The sequence below is a fragment of the Aquarana catesbeiana genome, linkage group LG07, assembly GCF_042186555.1.
Source record: "Aquarana catesbeiana isolate 2022-GZ linkage group LG07, ASM4218655v1, whole genome shotgun sequence".
NCBI classification, from domain to species: Eukaryota; Metazoa; Chordata; class Amphibia; order Anura; family Ranidae; genus Aquarana; species Aquarana catesbeiana.
Window position 1 is genome coordinate 121,506,325 of NC_133330.1, and position 23,148 is coordinate 121,529,472.

The 23,148-nt window shown below is 45.8% G+C and overlaps 1 protein-coding gene across 2 annotated transcripts in view; it reads right to left on the reverse strand.

Annotated features, from left to right (window-relative positions):
• Nucleotides 1-23,148, reverse strand: part of CACNA1I (calcium voltage-gated channel subunit alpha1 I) — a 3,871,666-nt gene that overhangs the window by 2,073,699 nt on the left and 1,774,819 nt on the right. For both annotated transcript variants that reach the window (XM_073592660.1, XM_073592661.1), the window contains one exon: nt 12,844-12,961. In XM_073592660.1, the coding sequence (XP_073448761.1) occupies nt 12,844-12,961 (118 nt within the window). The remainder of the gene's footprint in view (nt 1-12,843; nt 12,962-23,148) is intronic.

Consider the following 23,148-nt stretch of genomic DNA (forward strand, 5'->3'; position numbering starts at 1 on the left):
CTTATATATGTCCCATTTGTGTATGCCCATCCAATTACTTTAGGGTATATATTGCTGTCACTTTCACTCTTGATTAAATCTCATTAAATACACTTTATTGCGCATATCGTCTTTCAGAGGATATTCTGCTTGACTTTGCTCACTAACGTACATCTATAATATAATTTTATGAGCGCCACACTTATCCACACCATATTCGTATCACAATTTGTCTGATTGTTGTGTTGGCAGCTTTTTCTTTGTCTTGGTTGGCGCATTATTACTTTTGATTTTGGATTGTTAACCATTTACTTACCTGCAGTATAGCAACGGTTGGTCCTGTGAAATACAGACATTCTGTTTAATTGTCAATTTCACAAGGTTATTGATTCTACCGAGAAGTTATCATGGTGGTATTATGTCAAAGGGACTGTACGCCCATTTTGCAAGTGTTTTTATTGATTTTCAAGACGTTCATGTAACGCAATCGGTATTTTAATTTCATGTAGATATCTGTTTTCTGTCAACCAATAAATGTAACTATTTCGTATGATCACATGTCTCCGTGACTAAGTTTCATATGCATAGACTGTGTCATATAGATTACATTTGTATCTTAAAAATATCCTCGTTAAAAATTACTCAATAATAATTACTGTGCAGGAAAAACTGTCCTTAAAAAGCACAACAATGATATAGATGTTGGTAGAAGGATCTGAATTCCTCTGCTATTGCAGAGGTTTCATGGACTAAGGTGTCAGTCGGGGACTTAATTCTAGCAATAAAAGTTTCAGCTTTTTTCTGCTGTAATGAGCGGACCAAAACTCTACCGGGTTTATTACCCCATTAGTGTAAGTGTTGGGCCACAATACGAAACTGTTGCTTCTGTTCCAAATGAAGGAGGATCTTTAAGTCCTCTCTTCTCTTGGACAGAGTGTTGAACACAGCATGCGACAATCTGGCTTTGTGCTGTTGTTCAAGATCAGTTATCTCTCGGATAAGTTCTAATTGCTGGTGTAGTCGTTCCCGTTTTTCCTGGACCCCAGTTCTATAAATTTCCCATGGATAAAAACCTTATGGGCCTCCCAGAGTGTGCCTGGTGAAATTTCTGATGAGTGTTTTCTTGAAAATAGTGTTGTAGTTCATCATTAATCATTTTTTATCTATTTCTTCTGAAATGAGTTGATTGTTAAGCTTTCAATTAGTAGCATTATGTGGTATAGATGGGATTTCTAATTTGAGTGTTATCGGAGCATGGTCCGATAAGGTGGATGTTTCAATGCTAGTATCTATGAGAAGGGAAGGTAATGGTGAAATGTGCATGTGGGAATAGTTGGTGAAATCCTTCTCCCGAGGGTGCATTATCCTCCACACATCCATCATCTGGGCTTCATGTAGGTGCCTGCATATGAACGCCAAACGTCTACGTGATATACAAGATCTGCTAAGTGACGTGTCCATAAGAGGGTCCATTGGGGAATTAAAGTCTCCAGCAAGGAGCACACAACCATGAGCGAAATCGGTCAATTTTTTAAGAGTGGTGGTTATAAAGCTCACTTGATCATGGTTGGGAGCGTATAGTGTTGCTAAAGTACCTGTTGGGTCACTTACCATAGAGTCCAGAGTGAACGGAGTACCCCTACGAAACCCAATGGCCACTCCTTTCGCTTTATGAACATCTGATAAGCTATAGTACCATGTGAGGAATTGGTGGGAGAAAAGATTTACGGAGGTTGTGTGCATGAGGTGGGTCTCCTGCAGGAACACAATGTCTCCTCTCAGTTGACCCAGCTCCCTGTATAGGTTGTGTCTCTTACCTGGAGTATAGAGACCTCGCACGTTAATGGATACTAAATTCGTCTTGGCCATTGGGATCGACGGGGGAAATCCGCACTCAATATTCTCCAAAGTGAACCGACCTGAGGCGAGACACCAGAGAGGTGAGGGAGTGAGGGGGATGGGGAAATAGTAAGAAAGAGAGAGGAAAAGGAGAAAATAGAAGAAAGAGCATTAACACTGTACATCAACAGAACAAAATACCACCATAAGAGGAGGTAGGTATGTGCACGCACATATCTGCTGTGCATATTTGGGGCAATCCGGGGGCCCAACACCCCCACGCATCCCGTCCCCGTAGGGACAAGCGCATGAGAGCATGAGGATCCGCGATGCCCCAAAAGGGGTGGGCACGTAGCCCGGAGCAACGGACAGTGAGCACCCAAAGTTGGTGCAGGTATTGTCTCAATGCCCTGGAGCCAACATCACATCATGCTAAGTACAACTAAACTAATTCCTAAATAAATCACTCTGTAAGTATAAAGCTGTTACCGTCTAACATCTAACAGGTTTAATATCCCTTATCCACTTATTTATCAAGGAACCTCGACTAACCAAACAGCAACGAATTACACATCAGGTATGTGTGACTATAACAGAGAAGACATTTTTGTTACTTAAAAGTCACCCAAATACTTGCAAACTGCGTCATCTCAAATCTTCACCCACTGGGTCTCAATCCTGTAGCTCAGCCAAGCTGGGGGAAGATTGCTTAGGAGGCGGTGGAATGGCATCCTGCCAGCCTGTAGCTCCGGTGGGGAGATGTTGATGTCCAACCAAAACTTTCAAGGTCTTCCGGGAAATGGAGAATCGCCGTCTTGCCATCCTTGTTAGCAATAAGGGATGCTGGGAAGCCCCATCGGTAATTGATGGATGACGCTCAGAGTTTCTCAGTCAGAGGTCACAGAGCCCTGCGCCGTTCCAGCGTTTCTCTGGCCAGGTCTGGAAAGAACTATTAAGGTGGCACCGTTGAAGTCCATCGGGGGCCTTTCGTGGGCTTTCCGCATTATGAGTTCTTTTTCTTCATAATAGTGGATCCTGCAAATAATGTCTCGTGGGATCTCAGAGGACAAATTGCGGGGGCGCAAAGCTCTATGTGCTCTGTCAATTTTCAAGGGATGGTTGGCCTCACGGCCTAGCAGGCCATTGAAAATACCGCAAAGGGACGGGAGGAGGTCATCATCGCCGGTAGCTTCCGGAAGGCCTCTTATCCTAACGTTGTTCCGCCTGTTGCGGTTTTCTTGGTCCTCAAACTTATAGAGGGCCATCCTGTGTGCAATGGTGAGGTTGCGAGTAGTAGTTTGGAGGCTTCTTATGGCAGCCGCGTGGCGGTCAAGCCGCTGCTCTGATTCCTCCACTTGATCCAACACCTGCGCCAGATCCGAGCGTACCGCGGAGAGCTCTTTCTTGATGGAGCGTTCTAACCCCAAGAACAAGGAGGTCAGCTCTGATTTAGTGGGCAGATCGCTGACCAGCGACACCACTCCAGAGTGTCTGGAGGTGCTGCCCTCACCCTCCAAGCCGGCTGATGAAGCTGGAGAGCGGCGTCTGGGATCAGGCTTAGGACGAGGGGTGGAGCCTGAGCCTCGTAGAGATCGGCCTAGTCCATACATATTTAGGATGTCCTCCGGTTCCGCAGCTAGGAATCGTTTTAAGGATCCCGAAGAGAATCCTTTCTTGGGTAGGGATTTGCCAGTCCTCTTCCGCATGCTTTCAGGGGTAATGGCTAGTGAAGATGAGTGGGTTAGTTTGGATAGATTCAGTGTCGGCTCTGGAGCTCAAGAGAAGCACATCTTCACCACTGCATTCCGAAACCATGCCCCCGCATGCACTGTCCTGTTACCATTTGAGGAGGCCACAAGGATGCTGAGCAGTGACAGTGCATGCATCAGTGACACGGTCCCTCTTGTCCACCTGTTGGAGCACACGCTGCATGGAATAATGGACAGGGCACTTGAGGCAGAACAGAGGAAGGAAGAGTAGGACTTCCTTACCTCTCAAGGCCCCCTTTATCCAGACAGTGTTCGTTCGTGCCCGCCAATGACACAGGAAGAGGACCAGGAGGAGGATTGTGTCAGCATGGAGGTGGAGCCTGGCACTCAGCATCAGCAGCAGTCTTCAAGGGATCATTTACACTCCGAAGAAACCCATGGACTTGTACGTGACTGGGAGGAGGTGACTGTGGATCATGTCATCCGTAGTGACCCAGAGGACTCCGGACCGAATGCCTCAGCAAACCTACGCTGCATGGCCTCCCTGATCATGCAAAGCCTGCGGAAGGATCCTCGTATGCGTGGTATCAAGGGGAGGGATGATTACTGGCTGGCAACCCTCCTTGATCCACGTTACAAGGGTAAGGTTGTGGACCTTATCTTGCTGTTGCAGAGGGAGCAGAGAATAAAACATCTTTGGGAGGCCTTGCAGAAAGGTTTGTGCAATGCGTTTCTACAGCCTGGGAGGTTACAATTTTCTGGTCCTCCTGGACAACGTGTTGCTGAGGCTTCGGTCAGTCACAGAAGGAGCGGTGGAGAAGGTGGCCATCTGACCGATGCGTTCAGACAATTTTTTAGTCCGCAGCCCCAAGGTCTGATTGGTTCCAGCAACCATCGCCAGCATCTGATTCAGATGGTGCAGGATTACCTAGGGGCAAGATCAGACTTGGACAGCTTTCCCACCCAAAATCCTCTGGGTTACTGGGTCTTGAGGATTGATCACTGGCCAGAGCTTGCACAGTATGCAATTGAGCTACTGGCCTGTCCTGCATCCAGCGTTTTTTCAGAACGCACATTCAGTGCTGCTGGAGGCTTTGTAATCAATCACAGGGTGCACCTGTCCACCGAATCGGTCGATCTTCTGACCTTCATAAAAATGAATCAGTCTTGGATCACCAGCTACCAAGCACCTGATGTAACTGATTGATTTTTTTTTTAATGTGAGATCCTTTCAAGACTGCCTATGCTGATGCTGAGTGACTATCCTGTCATGCCGAGTGACAATCCTCTTCCTCCTCAATTTTCATGCTGATAGCTTGTAAGAACATTTTTGGTTCTGGGCACCGCCACCAGTGGCCAAGGCCCAATTTTTCTGCCCCTGTGTAACAGGGGCGTGTAATTACAATTTTTGATGAAATACTTTGCAGCAGGGCTCATTCCTGTGCTCCAACTAGAGTATCTGTGAGGGGTTGTAGTGTTGTGGCACCAGCACCAGTGCCCAAGACGCAATTTTTCAGCACCTGTTTAACAGGCGCATGTAATTACAATTTTTGATGCAATACTTTGCAGCAGGGCTCATTCCTGCACTCCAACTAGAGTATCTGTGAGGGGTTGCAGTGTTGTGGCACCAGCACACTGTCCAAGGCCCAATTTTTCAGCCCCTGTTTAACAGGGGCATATAATTACAATTTTTGATGCAATACTTTGCAGCAGGGCTCATTCCTGCGCTCCAACTATAGCATCTGTGAGGGGTTGCAGTGTTGTGGCACCAATGCCCAAGGCCCGATTTTTCTGCCCCTGTTCAACAGGGACATGTAATTACAATTCTTGATCTAATATTTCACAGCAGGGCCCATTCCTGCACCCACCAAGAGTAACTGTGAGGGCTTACAGTGTTGTGGCAACACCACCACCACCACCACAGGCCCAATTTTTCTGCCCCTGTTCAACAGGTGCATGTAATTACAATTCTTGATATAATATTTCACAGCAGGGCCTGTTCCAGTGCCCACCAAGAGTAACTGTGAGGACTTACAGTGTTGTGGCACCAGCACCACCACCACCACCACCACCAAAGGCCCAATTTTATTTTTCTACCACTGTTCAACAATGGCATGTAATTACAATTCTTGATCTAATATTTCACAGCATGGCCCATTCCTGCGCCCACCAAGAATAACTATGAGGGCTTACAGTGTTGTGGCAACACCAACACCTAAGGTCCCAATTTCTGCAGAGTATATAGGGCAGGCCCCCACTTTCAAACATCCAACTTACAAATGACTACTACTTGCAAACGGAAGGAGACAACAGGAAGTGAGATGAAATCTACCCCTAGGAAGGGAAATTCTCTCCTGTAAGAGTTAATATAAAAAAAAGTGTCTCCTCTTCACTGATGCTTTATCACCAATCCTTGTTTCACTAAAAAACCCACATTTTCAAAAAACATTTGTCATTGGGACAGAAAGTGAGGTGACATCTTCTGAAGAGGTGCACAGACAGCAAAACAAATGTTACAGGGGTGATAACCCTTCCCTATGTTTTCCAAAAAGCTTAAAAATAGATTTTTTTGGCTGAAGCTACACTTTAAAATTGTACCAATTCAAAATTACAAACAGATTCTACTTAACAACAAACCTACAGTCCCTGTCTTGTTTGCACTGCCTGTATACTGCAGTTCAGAGTATATAGGGCCTGGTGGCCCCACGCCTTCCTTTTTTTAATTTGGGTGCAGGGTTCCCCTTAATATCCATACCCAAGGGGCCTGGTAATGGACTAGGGGGTGGGTACCCATGCCATTTGTCTCACTGATTTTCATCCATATTGCCGGGACCCGACATTACATTAAAGCCTCAAGCAGTTTTAAATGACTTTTATTCCTTTAAAAATCTCATTTTGTACAGGGACTGTTCTAAGCATGGGAAACACTTGCCACTTTATAGGTATACTATAGACACGCCAGGTACGATATTTAAAGGAATATTTCACTTTTATTTTATCACTTTAAGCATCATTAAAATCAATGCTCCTGAAAAAACGGCCGTTTTCAAAACTTTTTTTTGCATTGATACATGTCCCCTGGGCAGGACCCAGGTCCCCAAACCCTTTTTAGGACAATAATTTGCATATTAACCTTTAAAATTAGCACTTTTGATTTCAAACGGTCGAGTTCCATAGACTTTAATGGGGTTCTAAAGTTTGCGCGAACTTTCGGTCCGTTCGCAGGTTCTGGTGCGAACCGAACTGGGGGGGGTGTTTGACTCATCCCTACTCAACATTATCAAAATGAATATTCTCCCGCGTGTATTGTTTTATATGCAGATGGTGCCCATGTCCCTACCTGGGAGCTTTTTGCCCAACTATCCAGTCTGATATCAACCTTTGTTTGGAATAATAAGAGACCGAGAATTGCACTTAGACTGCTGAACCGCCATAGAGACACAGAAGGTTTGAGCCTCCCAGACACCCAAGGATATTATAGGGCCATTGTCCTTCAGAGGATACTTAACTGGCTCTTCCACACTCAATCCAAACTATGGGTCTCCCTAGAGAAATATATGTCGGGCAGAAACTTAGCCTATGCCCCGTGGCTGGCCCGGGAACACAGGGGGCTGTCTGATTCTACTTCTCCACTGACGATCCAGGCTCTGAAAACCTGTGATTGACTGAACGCCAACTTGGCACTGGTGCCCCCTGTGTCCCCACTGGAAGGTTATCTATGGTTCCCACCTGGAAAACAGGCGGCCTTTTTCGGTCCCTGGGTAGACGATGGTAGCGCTAGTTGTGGTAAATGAATGCAGGACGGCAAGTTAATAACCCTCGAAACCCTCCGAGACTGGACTGGGAGTTTTCCCACTATATGCAACTCCACCATTTTTTTAAAACACAAGGGAACTCCATACGAGATATCTCCACCTTTACACCTTTCAAACGCCTCTTCATAGCAGAGGAACCGACACACGATCTCTGAACTCTACCAACTACTTTCCTCTGCTGCTCCTGCAGTGAAGCCCTCATACATCAGGGCCTGGTAATGGGACTTAGAGATAGTTTTTACCCCCGTCCAACTATCTTCCCTCTACCAACTTACTCGATCCAGCTCAATTGACTCCAAGACACAGGAAATGAACTACAAAATATTACTACGCTGGTACCAAGTACCGTCAGACTTAGCAAGAATATACTCATCCACACCAGCCAATCCTGGAGGGGCTGCGGCCACAGGGGCACCCTTCTGCACATTTGGTGGGAACACCCAGTGATTAGACCCTACTGGGAGGACATCAAGTCCCAAATCAAAGAAATTATAGGCACAGACATACCTCTCTCTCCGGTCCACTTCCTGCTACACATTCCTCCTGAGTCAGTACAGGAAGAGTGTGCTGCCTCACTTACTAAACGCAGCCAAGTGGCTACTTCCCATATACTGGAAGCACCCGCAAATCCCAAGTAGGAAGGAATGGTGTCGTAAGGTGAGTGACATCAGAGAGGCAAAGGACTGGATCGCCACCTGCAGGGGTGTCCATGACCACTTCACCGCAACTTGGCAGACCTGGACCGCATATGTCTCGGATCCGGGCCATGTGCCTTCCAGCTTAGATGTGGCCCTGCTGGAACTGGCGGAGCCATCCCTGAGGGGGTGACCCCAAGGCTCACAGATGGGAACCAAGGGCTCTAGCACACCACAATGTTATTTAGCCGATAGAGGGAATAGGGACGAGATTTTTTTTCTCTCCTTTTAGCTTTCTGACATGTGTTGAGATGCCGACGGGGCTCGGAGCGGAGGCGGAGTTGGACGTGAGGTTCCAGGTATGTTCTAAACCTACTCTTCTTTTTCTTTCTTTTTCTCCCTCTACCACCTTCTACTACCCTATGTTTCAACTGGTTATAGCCGCCTGTCCACAGGTGGCCGATCTGTTAAACACCAGGTGACGGGTGAGAAATAGGCAAGTCGGTTAGCCTGACAGAATAAGGCGGTCTGGCACCATGAGACCTGTAAGGGGGACTGGCACCTTTGTGCCACCATGGTGCAGACGCCTGGACTTGGGGAGTCCCAGACAGGGGTGGTGTGGGGTGAGGTTAGTTGGAGCCGTGTATATGCCCCCTCCCCTCGCCCTCGCCCCTCAACCTGTCTGGCCCACCCCTTAACCCCATACGACACAACATAATTTAAATATTGTCTAGGAAGCCGGCCAAATTTAATACACACAATAACTCTTCTTAGGAGGACAGATTCGTCTTATGCTCAGCAGACAGTCAGGCGGGTAGAGCTCAGCTCGCCTGCTGAACAGGTCGAGACCTTGCTGCCAACCCGTTACCTGATAACTGACCCCCTCAAATCCTCAGTTACATCAAATGACCTTCTGTGATTGTTTGTCATTTATGTTCTCATACCCTTTTTATGTGGAAAAACAAAAAAGAAATGACTGGTGTATTACTTGAAGCCACCACCTTTGGCAAATGTTTATTGAGTTGTATTACCCTGTCTTTCCTAAATAAAGATTATTTAAAAAAATAAAAAAAAATCACTGCTCCCGAAAAAAACGGCAGTTTTTAAAACTTTTTTTTTGCATTGGTATATGTCTCCTGGGGCCACACCCCAAACACTTTTTAGGACAATAACTTGCATATTAGCCTTTAAAATTTGAACTTTTGATTTTTCACGTTCGGATCCCATAGACTATAACGGTATTCGAATGTTCACGCAAACTTTCGGTCCATTGGCATGTTCTGCCACAAACCGAACTGGGGGTTGTTTGGTTCATCCCTAGACACCACACTTAGCAGCCCTTACAGGGGTACCTATACATAAGTAATAAAGTTCAGAGTATATAGTGCAGTCAGTGTAGTATATATAATTCAGTTTAGAGTATATAGTGCAGTCCGAGTAGTATATATAATACAATTCAGTGTATATAGTGCCAACAATGTAGTATATATAATACATTGAAGATTATATAGTGCAGTCAGTGTAGTATATATATAATACAGTGGAGAATATATAGTGCAGTCAGTGTACTATAAATAATACAGTGCAGTGTATATAGTGCAGTGCAGAGTATATAATACAGTGTATTGAACTGGTTAAGGGGAACTCTGTGACAGAATTAAGAAAAAAGATGGCATGGGGTCCCCCCAAAATCCATACCAGGCCCTTTGGGTCTGGCATAAATTTTAAGGGGAACCCCACACCCAAATTTAGAAAAAATTGGCGCAGGGTTCCCCCCAAAATCCATACCAGACCCTTATCCAAGCATGCAGCCTGGAGGTCAGGATGGGGGGGACGAGTGAGCGCCCCCCTCCTGAACCATACCAGGCCACATGCCCTCAACATGGGGGGGTGGGTGCTTTGGGTCTCAGCGCCCCCCCACCCCAAGGCACCTTGTCCCCATGTTGATGGGGACAAGAGCCTCTTCCTGACAACCCTGGGCTGTGGTTGTCGGGGTCTGCAGGTGGTAAGGCTCATCGGAATATGGAAGCCCTCTTTAACAAGGGGACCCCCAGATTCCACACCCCCCCTATGTGAATGGGTATCAGGTACATTGTACCCCTACCCATTCACCAAAAAAAGTGTCAAAAAGTAAAAACCACAACAGGCAGTTTTTGATAATTTCTTTATTAAAAAAGAAAAAGAAAACGGATGACCCCACCCCTTCTAATGTCATGTGACGTTATGTGATGTCAGAGGGGGCAGGGTCATCTGGTTACATCAGAGGGTGGCCCCATCCTTGCCTATATAAGAGCTGTCAAACAGAAAAAAGACAGCAGTGGCTGGGAGGCCTCCCATCGAGGCAGAGCTTTTTAATTTTTTTTTCTATTTTTCGGCTCCGTTGGGTGGCGTGATTGAAGGTGGATGGACATTGCGGGACGCTTTTTTTTCTTTTTTAATAACTTTTTGATACTTTTTTTGGTGAATGGGTAGGGATATGTACCCGATACCCATTCACATATGGGGAGGGTCTGGATCTGGGGTCCTTTGTTAAAGGAAGCTTCCAAATTCCAATAAGCCCCCTGCCCGCAGACCCCGACAACCAATGGCTAGGGTTGTCAGGAAGAGGCTCTTGTCCCCATCAACATGGGAACAAGATGCTTTGGGGTTGGGGGGCAGAGCCCCCCCTGCCCCAAAGCACCCACCCCCCCATGTTTAGGGCATGTGGCCTGGTATGATTCGGGGGGTCGCTTGCTCATTCCCCCCTATCGTGACCTCGAGGCTGCATGTTCGGATAAGGGTCTCGTATGGATTTTGGGGGGCACGCCAATTTTAAAAAAAATTTTGGCGTGGAGTTCCCCTTAGTATCCATACCAGACCCGTAGGCCCTGGTATGGACTGGGGGGACCCTATGCTATTTTTTTCCTTGATTTTTCACCTATATTGCCGGGAGCAGGCAATACTTTACAGTCGCGAACAAGTTTGAATTACATTTTTATTTTTATTTCTGTGGCATGTTTTACACATCAGACAGATGCGCCACTTTACAGGCAGACTAAGGGGACCCCCAGGTACGATATTTAAATAAATATTTCATTTTTATTGTTTCACTTTAAGCATTATTAAAATTACTGCTCCAAAAAAAAATGATTGTTTTAAAAACTTTTTTTGCATTGATACATATCCCCTAGGGCAGTAGCTGGTCCTCATACACTTTTTATGGCAATAACTTGCATATAAGCCTTTAAAATTAGCACTTTTGATCTTTTATGTTCGTGTCCCATAGACTTTAATAGGGTTTGCATGTTCGCTAGTACTTTTTTTTAGTACTTTTTGCCTGTTCGCAATGCGAACCAAACCGGGGGGTGTTCGGCCCATCCCTACTTGTGACTAATGCAAGCTTATGTTCTTAAAATACTTGAAAAAACGTAATGTGAACAATTTACCAGGGCACACCAAATTAACATTGTTATGCTCATTTTTGCACAGCGTGGTCCCGAATATCCTCTTCTGGGGTCCCCCGGCGGCTCTCACGGCTCCTCCCCACATCAGATAACCCCCTGGGAGAAGCACTCTCCCAAGGGGGTTACCTTGCGGGCACGCTCCCGAGTCCAACATTTGTGTCCACGGACACGAATGCCGGACTCAACCCCCCCCCCCCGGCATTGGATTTGATTAACAGCAGCGAGAGCCAATGGCTGCGCTTCTATCAATCTATCCAATCAAGCGCCGGTACCCCATGGAAAGAAGGACAGCGCGTCCCCGCCGAGGAGATGAAAGGGGCTCAGGTAAGTAAAATGGGGGGGCTGGGGGGCGGTGACTGCCAGGTGTTTTTTCACCTTAATGCATAGGATGCATTAAGGTGAAAAAACAAGGGTTTACAACCCCATTAACATGAGTAAGGGGTTCTTTACTGTTAGAATGGAAGGGATGTGAGACTCCCTTCCACAATTGGTAGTGTCAGTGGGAAGTGTTGACAATGTAAAAAAAACTTTTAGATAGGCACCATAGCGTAACCAATATATAGAAATATGGGAAGTGTTAGAGACATGAATGCATACACACACACACCCGCACAGGTTGAACTGGATGGACTGATGTCTTTATTCAACCTTACCAACTATGTAAAAAATCTCTATATAAAGACCTTCCACAAGAAAGTTACCTTGGAGGTCAGATTATACCCATATCCAAATGCCGTTTGCTGTTTATGCGAAGCTTTATAATGTTTCACTTCCCATTTAGATTCAAAGGAGGGTGGGGGGTTACTAAATCTGGAGGGTGCAAAATCTAGTGTAGCTCTGCTTAGAAACCAGATCGCTTTTTTTTTTTGCAAAAACTTAATTGAACAAGCTGAAGTTAGAAGCTGATTGGCTACCATGCACAGCTGCTCCAGATTCTGAGTGCTCCAGTTTTAGTAAATCTCCCTCAAAGTTCCTTCCTGTAGTATGTTGAATACTTTCACACTGGGGGGGCAGGCGTCGGCGGCAAAGCGGCTCTATTTCTTGCTCTGCTTTACCATAGTTTTAGTAGCACTATTTGGCCGCTAGCGTGGTGGGTCTAACCCCCGCTAGCGGTCAAAAAAGGGTTAAAACCGGCAGCAAAGCACCGCTGCCGAAGCGGTGTATACATCGCTCCTACAGCGCTGCAAAGATGCGGCTTGCAGGATTTTTTTTGCCTTCCTGCAAGCGCAGCACTCCTGTGTGAAATCCCTCAGGCTTTCACACCAGAGAGACAGGAGAGGCTCTTTACAGGCGCTATGCAGGCGCTATTTTTAAAGTGCCTCAGTGTCATACTAACAGTATTTTATGAATAAGCATGAGACTTAAAAGAGGCACATTGAAACATAAAGCTGAACACAACAGATTACAAAGAAAAAGAACAAACCTGGAAGACTGTTACAATTGCCCACAGTAAAGAATCAAAGTTTTTCCGATCAGGTACAGTGTCTCCAGAATCTGTTCTTAGGCTGAATTTACATCCAAAAATATGCATTCCAAGAATACTGCAAAGAAATGAGGAATAATAGAATCTGGTTATTTTTTTTTAGGTTGTGGTCTAAGACATTTATGATCCTTAACATGGAAAAAAGAGTTGCATAGGCATTCATAACTATGTAACACTTGACACTAGTCACAAATATTATGTTTATTTTGGTAAAATCGAAATTTCGTTTGAAAAACAGATTTTTCATACTGTTGCAACACATGCTGCATAGGTTTTTTAAATGTATTATGATTCTTAAAGGTTAAGTTCACCTTTGGAATATGCTACATGTTCAACCCATGATCCCTCCAATCCCTCCCTCCCTGTACCCACTGTCACTTTTTATAAAACAGCGCAGCTGTGTGGGGCTTCACCCACACAGTCACATGATTTATTCATATATATCTGTATATTAATAAACTACAAGTACCGTCTGTGACCGTGGCAGATTGACTTGTAGTTTCAATGGGCTGCAGTGAGAGCTAATGAGTGCTTTCATAGTCCACTGACATGTCCTCTGGCTTTCAAACAGAAACCCTGTACAGAGGTACATACAGGCTGAATGCCAGTGAACATACACTGCACCCGTGATCTACTGATCACTGGTGCAATGCTTTCCAGGCTCCTGCAGGAAATTAACAAATGCAAAATTTAGTTTTCTGCAAAAATATATGGATTTTTTTTTTCTATAAAGGTGAACTTAGCCTTTGGGCTCTGTTTCCAGTACTGCGAGTTGTTTTGCGACTTGACACATTTCAAGTCGCATGACAAGTCAAAACCCATGTATTTCAATGGTCCCCGTTCTAATTGGTGTGACTCAAATCGCAGCGACTCCAAAAAAGGTTCTTGCACTACTTTGTTCCGTCTTCGGTGCGACTTGTTCTCCATAGAAAGGTATTAAGTCGCAATGCAGTCATATGTACATGTCTGACACCGCGACTTTGTTGCGACTTCCACGGAAGTCTATGGAAACACATGATCTCTGCTCCTCCCAAATACATCACTTCCTATATTGATGTATGTGAGTGTGGAAGACAGCAGGAAGCATGCCTAGGGCTAGAAAGAACAAGCGACAAGTTCATGACAATGAGGAAATTATATGGCTTGTCAGACAACGTGCGGCAATATATGACCTCAGAGATCCAGGTTACAAAGATCATGCAAAGAAGGAGAGAGCATGGTTGGAAGTGGTTCGCATATATTATGATACCTGGGACTCTTTATCAGCTACAGAACGGTCTTCAAAAAGTAAGTGGTTGATATATGCTGCTTCGCACTTTGCGCCTTGCACCTATTTAAATATTCAACAACCAATGGGTGTGTGTTAACAATGTGCACTGTGTTTTCTTAGTGGGGACCGCTTCTCCTGCCAGAAGATCACAATGGTTTGGCAGGAGGGAATCCCCTGTCAACACTATCTGTGTTGATGGTGGAATTTATCTAGTTTCTTTCCTGCAATCTGTGGCTGCAGGAAAGTAAATCTGTGTGTGTGGGCCAGCAAATAATATTTGCCCACAGTCCAAATAATATTAAAGATGGCCCTGTCGACATCCTTCAGCACATGACAAAATTATGTAGGAGTCATGGATAATATATTTAGCGGTTGTTTTAACACCATCCATATCAATTATTCAGCCTAGCAAATAAATGACCTATGGGCAGTTCATAAAGATTTTTTTTTTTTAATTTGGTATTTTCTTTATATTTTGTAGTGTACTCGTTACAAACTCGATGGAGAAGTCTCAAAGACTGCTACAACCGGTACTTACGAAAATTAAAAGAAGGAAGGAGTGGTTCCGGCTCAAAAAGATTAGCCCCATATGCTCATGCCGGGGATCTTGATTTTTTAAAACCAGTGTTGGAAATGCGAGAGTAAGTTATCAGCAGGCATATGTTATGAATTTTACATATTAAATTGTAATGATTACTTTAAAAATATGTAATTTGTATTTCAGAACCCAAGAAAGCTGGGAAGACAGCACACAGGGTTTGGCACCAGAAGATGAGTCAGAGGAAGCTGCTGCGGAGGAAGAGCAAGAACAATTCCAAGACAATGTTGACAAGGAACTGTTCGTAGATGAATCAAGGTCAACAACAAACTCAATTAATGAGGAGAATGCAGAACCAGGGCCTAGCAATGTCTCTAGGCCTTTGCGAAGATCGTCAAGGGGGAGTGCCAGGCTTGTGAAACCCATGGATAAAATCTTAGATGTAGTCAGTCAGATGTCCACTAAAATGGCTGAAAGCCAGTGTGAAGACACAGCATTTCTCACTGTAATTTTAGGCATATGTAAACAGGTACCCTCAGAGAAAAGATATGCACTCAGGATGGCTTTGATATCAACTGCTCAATCCTTTGTGGGTGAGGGGCCAACAACATCCTCACATTATATGCAACCCTCCCCTTCTCCAATATCCCCCTTATCAACAACACCCTCACTTTCAAAGTACACAGTATGCTCCACCAATAAACCGGCCATACTGTGACCAGTATGGTAATATGCTGAATCCCTCCAGGCCACGCATGTTGCATCCAATTCCTGCCCCCACTACCTCTACTCTTGGCCCCCCAACCACTCACCAGCTTAGGCAGCCTACACCCTGTCAGGTTACGCCTTTTCTTGAAAGGAAATACTACCCGGGACCATCAGTGGATTTCGTGGACCAACCAAGTTCAGTTTCTGGGACCACTGAAAACAAAACCTACGAGCAATTGTAATTTTATATAATTTTTGCTGTGGTTTTGAGACTTGTTCTATTTTTTGTTTTTGGTTGTGGCTGCTAAAACAACAAGCCAAAAAATTTTGAGTTCATGGAACTATTTTTTTTTGCCTTCTTGCAAAAAGATTTTGCTTGTAAAAAAGATTATGATTATATATTTTATTTGTTGTATGACTTTTATTTTGGTGTTGTTCAAAGTGATATATTTTATTATTTTATTATTTGTTGTGGTTGTTCAAAATAAAAAAACAACAAATGGTGTAGTTCACCCAAAACAAAACAAAAATTGCTGCATTCTTGCACAAAAATCAGGAAAATAAAAATTATTCTGGTTAAATTATGCGTTTTCTACTTATCCTTTTTTATACTCTGTGTTAAAGACCTGTTATTCTGCATTTGGATGCAATTAAACATAACAGACATCTAAATAATAGTAAAATCAAAAATGCTTGACATGCATTATGCAATGGCATCCTGATGCCAGGGGACAGAACCAGCAGCAGACATAAAATTCTGACGAAAATCCCTCATGCACAGTGGCACCATTGGTGGTGCCCCTACTGGCACTCTATTGTGCACCTTCCAGATCGTGCATGAGGGAATCTTCAAAAAGATAACCATCACTAATTCTTACAAAATTATGAAGCACACATGCTGCTTTTACTGCAGATATTGCATTCTCAAGTTTTAAATTTATAGGTGTATGTAGCAAACGCCACTTGTTTGCTAAAATTGCAAATTAACATTCTACCACTCGTCTTGCCCTCATTAACTGGTAATTGAAGATTTGCTTCTCTTCACTCAGACACCTATTGGAATAAGGCTTTAATAGATGCTCACTGAGAGCAAAGGCCTCACCCCCAACATACACAAATGGCATTGGCGGCCCATTTGTTCCTGGCAATGGACAGTCCTGTGGCAGGTCCAGGCAATTTTCCCTCAACATTCTTCCAAAAGATGATCTTTGGAAAATACTGGAGTCTGAGCTGCTGCCATACGATCTTATGTCTATATAGCTAAAACAATAATTGGCATCAGCCACTGCTAGTAATACAAAAGAAAAATATTTTTTGTAGTTAAAGTATTTGGTTCCACTGACGATGGGCATCACTACCCTCTTATGTTTTCCATCAATTGCCCCGAGAAAATTAGGGAAATTGCAACGATCCCAGAAAACTTCCGTGATCTTGCACCAATCTTCGCAAGTGGGCTTCTTCAGGACGAAATCCCTAAGGACATTCCAGATGTCTCTGCAGGTATCGTGGACAATATTGCTGACAGTAGTTTTGCCAACCAAAAATTCATAATGCACACTTGCAAAGGAATGTCCAGTTGCCAGGTACCTAAAATGGAACAGTAAATACAGTTTATTATAATGATACATATTAACAATAAGCTAATTCGATATTAGATCGAAAAATTAACTTGGAAGGAGGTGCCTGAGGAAGTGAAGGAAGAAGAGGAGCAGGAAAAAGACACTGGTGATGTAGAGGGAAAAATAATATTGGAAAAATAATTTCATCCACAATAACATTCTAGGATTTATTATTTCACTTCATGTAAAGAGGATGAAAGAATGAAGTGGATATCCAAATGCCACATATGAGGTAAGAAGAAGAAAAAGTAACCTCAAACAGTTACCTCAATGTTATAATCAGTCTTTCAACAGCTGGAATACTCCTTCGGAAACTGGTGTTTTGTCATTCTAGATGGCTAGAAAGCAAAGCCAACAATTCATCAAAACTGTAAATATAAAATGTATGGCTATTATCTAAATTGACCATGTAAAAATCAAAAATTTAACAATCTAGTGCCATTTTTACAAAAATTTGATCAGGTTATAGTTAACACTTCTAGCTATTCAAAGCTAAAAATTAGAAAAAGAGTCATACTGACCAGGCATATACAGGTTTTCAGAAATATATCTTGGAGCATTTGCAAGTTGACATAAAAAATAATCTCACCTTCTAATTGACATCTGTGTGTAGTTGAAAAATTTGTCTTCATGAGCACGGAGGTCATTGTAAAGGATCCCAAACTGGCCTCTCCCTTCCCTTTGGGCGATGATGGGATGGATCCAAAATCTATGCCTTCTCCTCCTTCGGTTATCCTCTTCTTCTTCATCTATTAATGATGCTACAGCAGCCATAATGACTGCTGACCCAACATATTGCATAGCCAACATGTTTGCTAAACAACATACAACATGTGACAACGAAACAGGAAGGGGAAATAACTAAGCAGGATAAGGAATTACATCACTCTGACTAAATCGCAGAACATCAAAGTCGCACAAAGTCGTTTTTATAGTCGCATCAAATCGCAACATAAATCGCATTGTAAAGTCGCAGTGTAAATTGTGCGACTTTGGGGATGCAATAGTGGAAACAGAGTCTTAAGCTTATAATATGCTATAGTATAACCTGATGCACAAATTTTGACCATACATTGTCCCATTACTCATAAAAAAAAATACACACAGGCAATTTGGTCTTTTCATACTACACTTTCCAGACCATCAAAATAGTTATTTCTTTGCACTCTCTTTGCATTTTTGTACAATTTGACTTAAAAGTGTCAGATTGTACAATCATAATTTGTACTGCCTCTTAAAATGGACAAAATCAAAGAAAGGTCCCAGAAGGCAGCACAGTGGTGTAGTGGATAGCACTCTCACCTAGCAGTAAGAAGGGGTCGCTGGTTCAAATCCCAACCACGATACTACCTGCCTGGAGTTTGCATGTTCTCCCTGTGCCTGCGTGGGTTTCCTCCGGGTACTCCGGTTTCCACCCAAACTCCAAAGACATGCTGGTAGGTTAATTGGCTTCTGTCCAAAATTGTTCCTAGTATATGAATGTTAGGGACCTTAGATTGTGGGCTCCTTGAGGGTAAAAACCGATGTGAGTGTGTGATATATGTGTGGAGCGCTACGTAAAAATTGACACAGTGCTATATGGGTACTGTAAAATAAAAATAGGGATAATTGTAGACATGCACCCACACTCGCTGAGTTTGAACTCGATGGACTAGTGTCTTTATTCAACCTTACTAACTATGTACTAAGGCATAAACACAGAGGTTCAGAGATAAACCCAGGAATGAAGGCCTCTTGACCCCCCCCCAGGGAATAGAGCCTTGACTGATGGGGACATGGCCAGGTGCAGGACAAGGTGGCCACCAGGGATTGGTTGTTATGGGGATGGGCTGGGCCTGAGCTCAGGAAAGTTTTGTTCCCAGTGAATTCTGGGTCTTTCGAGGAACATGGCTGGAAGAGCTGAAGCTGAAGTGACCCTGTCCCTCCACCATGGACAGCAAACTCCTGCTGGCCAAGGTCCACGAACTGGCCCTGCAAGGTCAGGTAGACTGGCTGTTTGCCCTCCTCTCCCCTGAGGTGCCTTCCTCTCCCCCCCACCTCCTACGGACTCTGCTGCAGGGCCCCTGGCTCCCAGGGCCTGGAGGCGGGCCGGCCCTCCTTCCCATTTAAGCCACAGTCCTTCCAGGGCCTCTTACATGCCTGCCTGCCCTCCCCGCTCCCCCTAAGCCACTGATGAGCTGGGTGCCGGCTCTTCCCCGCCTAGGAGGCCCAGAACATCTGCCCCCTGCCTGGCTCCCTCCCCACCTCCATCTGCCCCGGCTCGGGTCTCTGCCAGCTATTCCAGCTCCCGGAGCCCTAGAGCCACAATGCAGCCCGCCCGGGCTCCTCCAGCTACCTCTCCCCCTGACTGCCTCCCTGTGTCTGGCCAGACAGGAGCCGCTGACATACCTGGGTCTGCCCCCGCCCCCCCGGCATGCAGGGGGGTTGCCGGGGCTCCACAGAGATCAGCTTGGATGTCTTTTGCCAGGCCAAGCTGTCCCATGGCTCACCATCCAGGAGTCTCTGCTGGTTCCCCTACAGCCGCCCGCTCACATCTCCCTGTGGGTGGTTCTTTGGCTCTCCCAGCATCTGCGCTGCTGCCCCCAGTGGCTCATTCTCTCCCTGCGCCCAGCAGGGCGGGAGATTTGAATGTGCCAGTGCTCTCTACTCAGCCTATGCTGCCTGCCCTGCATCTCCCTGCACCCGGCTGAGTGGGAGATCCCAACACATCCCATGCTGCCCACCCACTGCTCAGGTCTCCTGACTGCCCAGGTCCCCCTGCGCCCAGTCGGTTGAGCTACTCCGGCTGTCCTCCCCGCTTCACGGGAGATTCCCGCGGGCTGCCTACCACCACAGCCCAACCTTGGTCTGCTACACAGCCTTGTCCCCCTGGGCCCCGCAGGGCGGGAGATTTCTACTCCAGTCCTGGGATGTAGACTGCACCTGCCATGGGTCCTCTGCCCGGGAGTCCACGGTTGCTCTTGTGGCAGCTCAGCTGCTGTTCTTGGCCACCCGGGCTCCTCAGGGTCGGTGGTCAGACCTCAGCCCCTAGACCTCTCCTTCCATCATCACCCCCCTGCCTTGCCAGGCGCCACCATTCCTCTACGAGAAGGATATCACGTGCCCCTGCCAGCCCCTGCCAGCCCCTACCATGGTCGATACTGCACTGGACGTTCCGCCTGGATCTGCTGGTGGTCGCACTTCTTCAGCTCTGCCTCCGCGCATCAGTGAGTATGACTGTGACTTAATTTGGGGTAGGTCTAGTGACGCTTCCGCTTCCGGGCCTACCAGACGAACACTTCTCTACAGTCGTAAAATCGGTTTTGTCCCGCATGGGGGTTTCGGGTCTGATGGTCAGTTTGGGTTCCATCTCTGGTGGTGCTCTGTGGGCGGTCTCGCCTACTGGCACGCACCTGGCGGAGGAGGTAAAGGACAAGATCTGGTGTGGTGAATTTATTGATTTTCTCGCGCTTGTCCCTCCCGACCGGGAGAAGATCGACAAATCTCATCACGTTGACATCACGGCGCAGGGCGACAAATCCAAACAGCTTCCTCGTACGTTCGGGAACTGGCTGCAAGGGTTCTGCGCTTACGCTGGAGTGCTTTGTGAGCGGTTCCCAGAGTTGGCCGCATCTCTCTTTTGCTACTTATACCTTATTTGGTGTGCCTATAAGGTTTACTGGGGCCAGTGTTAGTTTCACTATGACACCCAGTTTTGCAAAAAATGGCGACAGTTTTGTTTTAACTGCCAAGACGTTAGCCTGTGGTTATTGCTGATGTGTTCCCACAGGCCTTTGTCCTTTCAGTCCCCAGCTGACACTCCCTCCGGAGCGCCGGCTGCCCCAAAAAAGGTCTATGCTGGCCGTTCAATGAGAGCCACTGCAAATGGTACACTGCATGCCATTTTAAGCATGAATGCTCCCTTTGTGGGGGGGCGCTCACCCCACCAGCAGGTGTTTCCGGAAGGGAAAGCCACCGCTTTCCAGGCTGGGAGCCAAGTTTGACCTTTCTAAACCAGATGACACCAGTGAACGTCTTAGAGATGCTTCCCTGGCTAGACCGGTACCCCTTTGATAGGGAGGCTTTGATCTTAAGGGACGGTTTGGGCCGTGGTTTTTGGATACCCTTCACTCCTTCCGATGTGCCTACCATGGCGTCCATTTTGAAATCCGCTGTGCAATTTGAGTCTGTCGTGGCCGAGAAGCTTCAAAAGGATCTGGATTTGGGACTTATGGCAGGCCATTTGGTCTCCCCCCTTTCCACAACCTGTGGGTGTCCCCCCTTGGTGTGGTCCCAAAAAAGGCGGAGGGAAAATATCGCCCTATTCACCACCTGTCCTACCCTTCTGGCTCCTCAGTCAATGATGGAATCGACAAGGAGGAATCCAGGGTCCACTACACCTCTTTCGACAAGGCTCTTCACTTGAGCAGGGCTGCCGTTCAGCCGGCTTTTCTGGCCAAGGCGGACATTCAGTCTGCCTCCTCCCGGTCCACCCGGATTGCTTCCACCTACTGGGCTGCTACTTTCAAGGAAGCTACTTTTTTGACATGTGCCTTCCCATGGGCTGTGCCATTTCGTGTTATTTTGAGCTCTTCAGTAGCTTCCTTGAATGGGTAGTTGTCCAGGAGGCTGGTTTCCATACCGTGTTGCACTAATTAGACGACTTCCTTTTGTAGGCCCAGCTGACAGTGGTCATTGTTACATAGATACATAGTAGGTGAGGTTGAAAAAAGACACAAATCCATCAAGTCCAACCTATGTGTGATTATGTGTCAGTATTACATTGTATATCCCTGTATGTTGCGGTCATTCAGGTGCTTATCTAATAGTTTCTTGAAGCTATTGATGCTCCCCACTGAGACCACCGCCTGTGGAAGGGAATTCCACATCCTTGCCGCTCTTACAGTAAAGAACCCTCTACGTAGTTTAAGGTTAAACCTCTTTTCTTCTAATTTTAATGAGTGGCCACGAGTCTTGTTAAACTCTCTTCTGCGAAAAAGTTTTATTTCTATTGTAGGGTCACCAGTATGGTATTTGTATATTGAAATCATATCCCCTCTCAAGCGTCTCTTCTCCAGAGAGAATAAGTTCAGTGCTCGCAACCTTTTCCTCATAACTAAGATCCTCCAGACCCTTTATTAGCTTTGTTACCCTTCTTTGTACTCGCTCTATTTCCAGTACATCCTTCCTGAGGACTGGTGCCCAAAACTGGACAGCATACTCTAGGTGCGGCCGGACCAGAGTCTTGTAGAGTGGGAGAATTATCGTTTTATCTCTGGAGTTAATCCCCTTTTTAATGCATGCCAATATTCTGTTTGCTTTGTTAGCAGCAGCTTGGCATTGCATGCCATTGCTGAGCCTATCATCTACTAGGACCAAGTCCTTTTCTATCCTAGATTCCCCCAGAGGTTCTCCCCTAAGTGTATAGATTGCATTCATATTTTTGCCACACAAATGCATTATTTTACATTTTTCTACATTGAACCTCATTTGCCATGTAGTTGCCCACCCCATTAATTTGTTCAGATCTTTTTGCAAGGTTTCCACATCCAATGACCTGGTCAGTAATGTGTGTGGGCGCGTGTGTGCACGTGCGCAAGGGCACGCACCAGATGCTTGTGCTAGACACTGCTTGTCGCCAATGGGACAAGTGCAGTGCTGTTTGATCTGCAGCTTAGTGTGTCCTGAAACCTGCACCTGCCATCCGATCACCTGTATTGACCCAGCTCTGTTAACTTACCTGATATCTCCAATCCTGACCTCGGCTTGCCTGACTGATCACCTGTATTGACCCGGCTCTGTTGACTTACCTGATATCTCAAATCCTGACCTCAGCTTGCCTGACTCTGCTAAAGACTTTCTTGCTTAATATCCTGTTTCCATCCCCTGCCTGTTCACCTGACCCTGCTCTAGCTTACAGCCTACTCTGCCTGACTACCTGTGTTTGACCCGGCTTGTCTCACCTTGCTCCAGCCTGCTGTTCTGCTCTGTTGATTACCTGTTGTTTGACCCAGCTTGTCTCACCCTGCTCCAGCCTGCTGCTACTCCTCTGCCTTCCAGCTCAACGGGTCGCTGACCTGCATCTACCTCTGCTGACACCATCACCGTGAGTCTGCAGGAGGAACCTCACC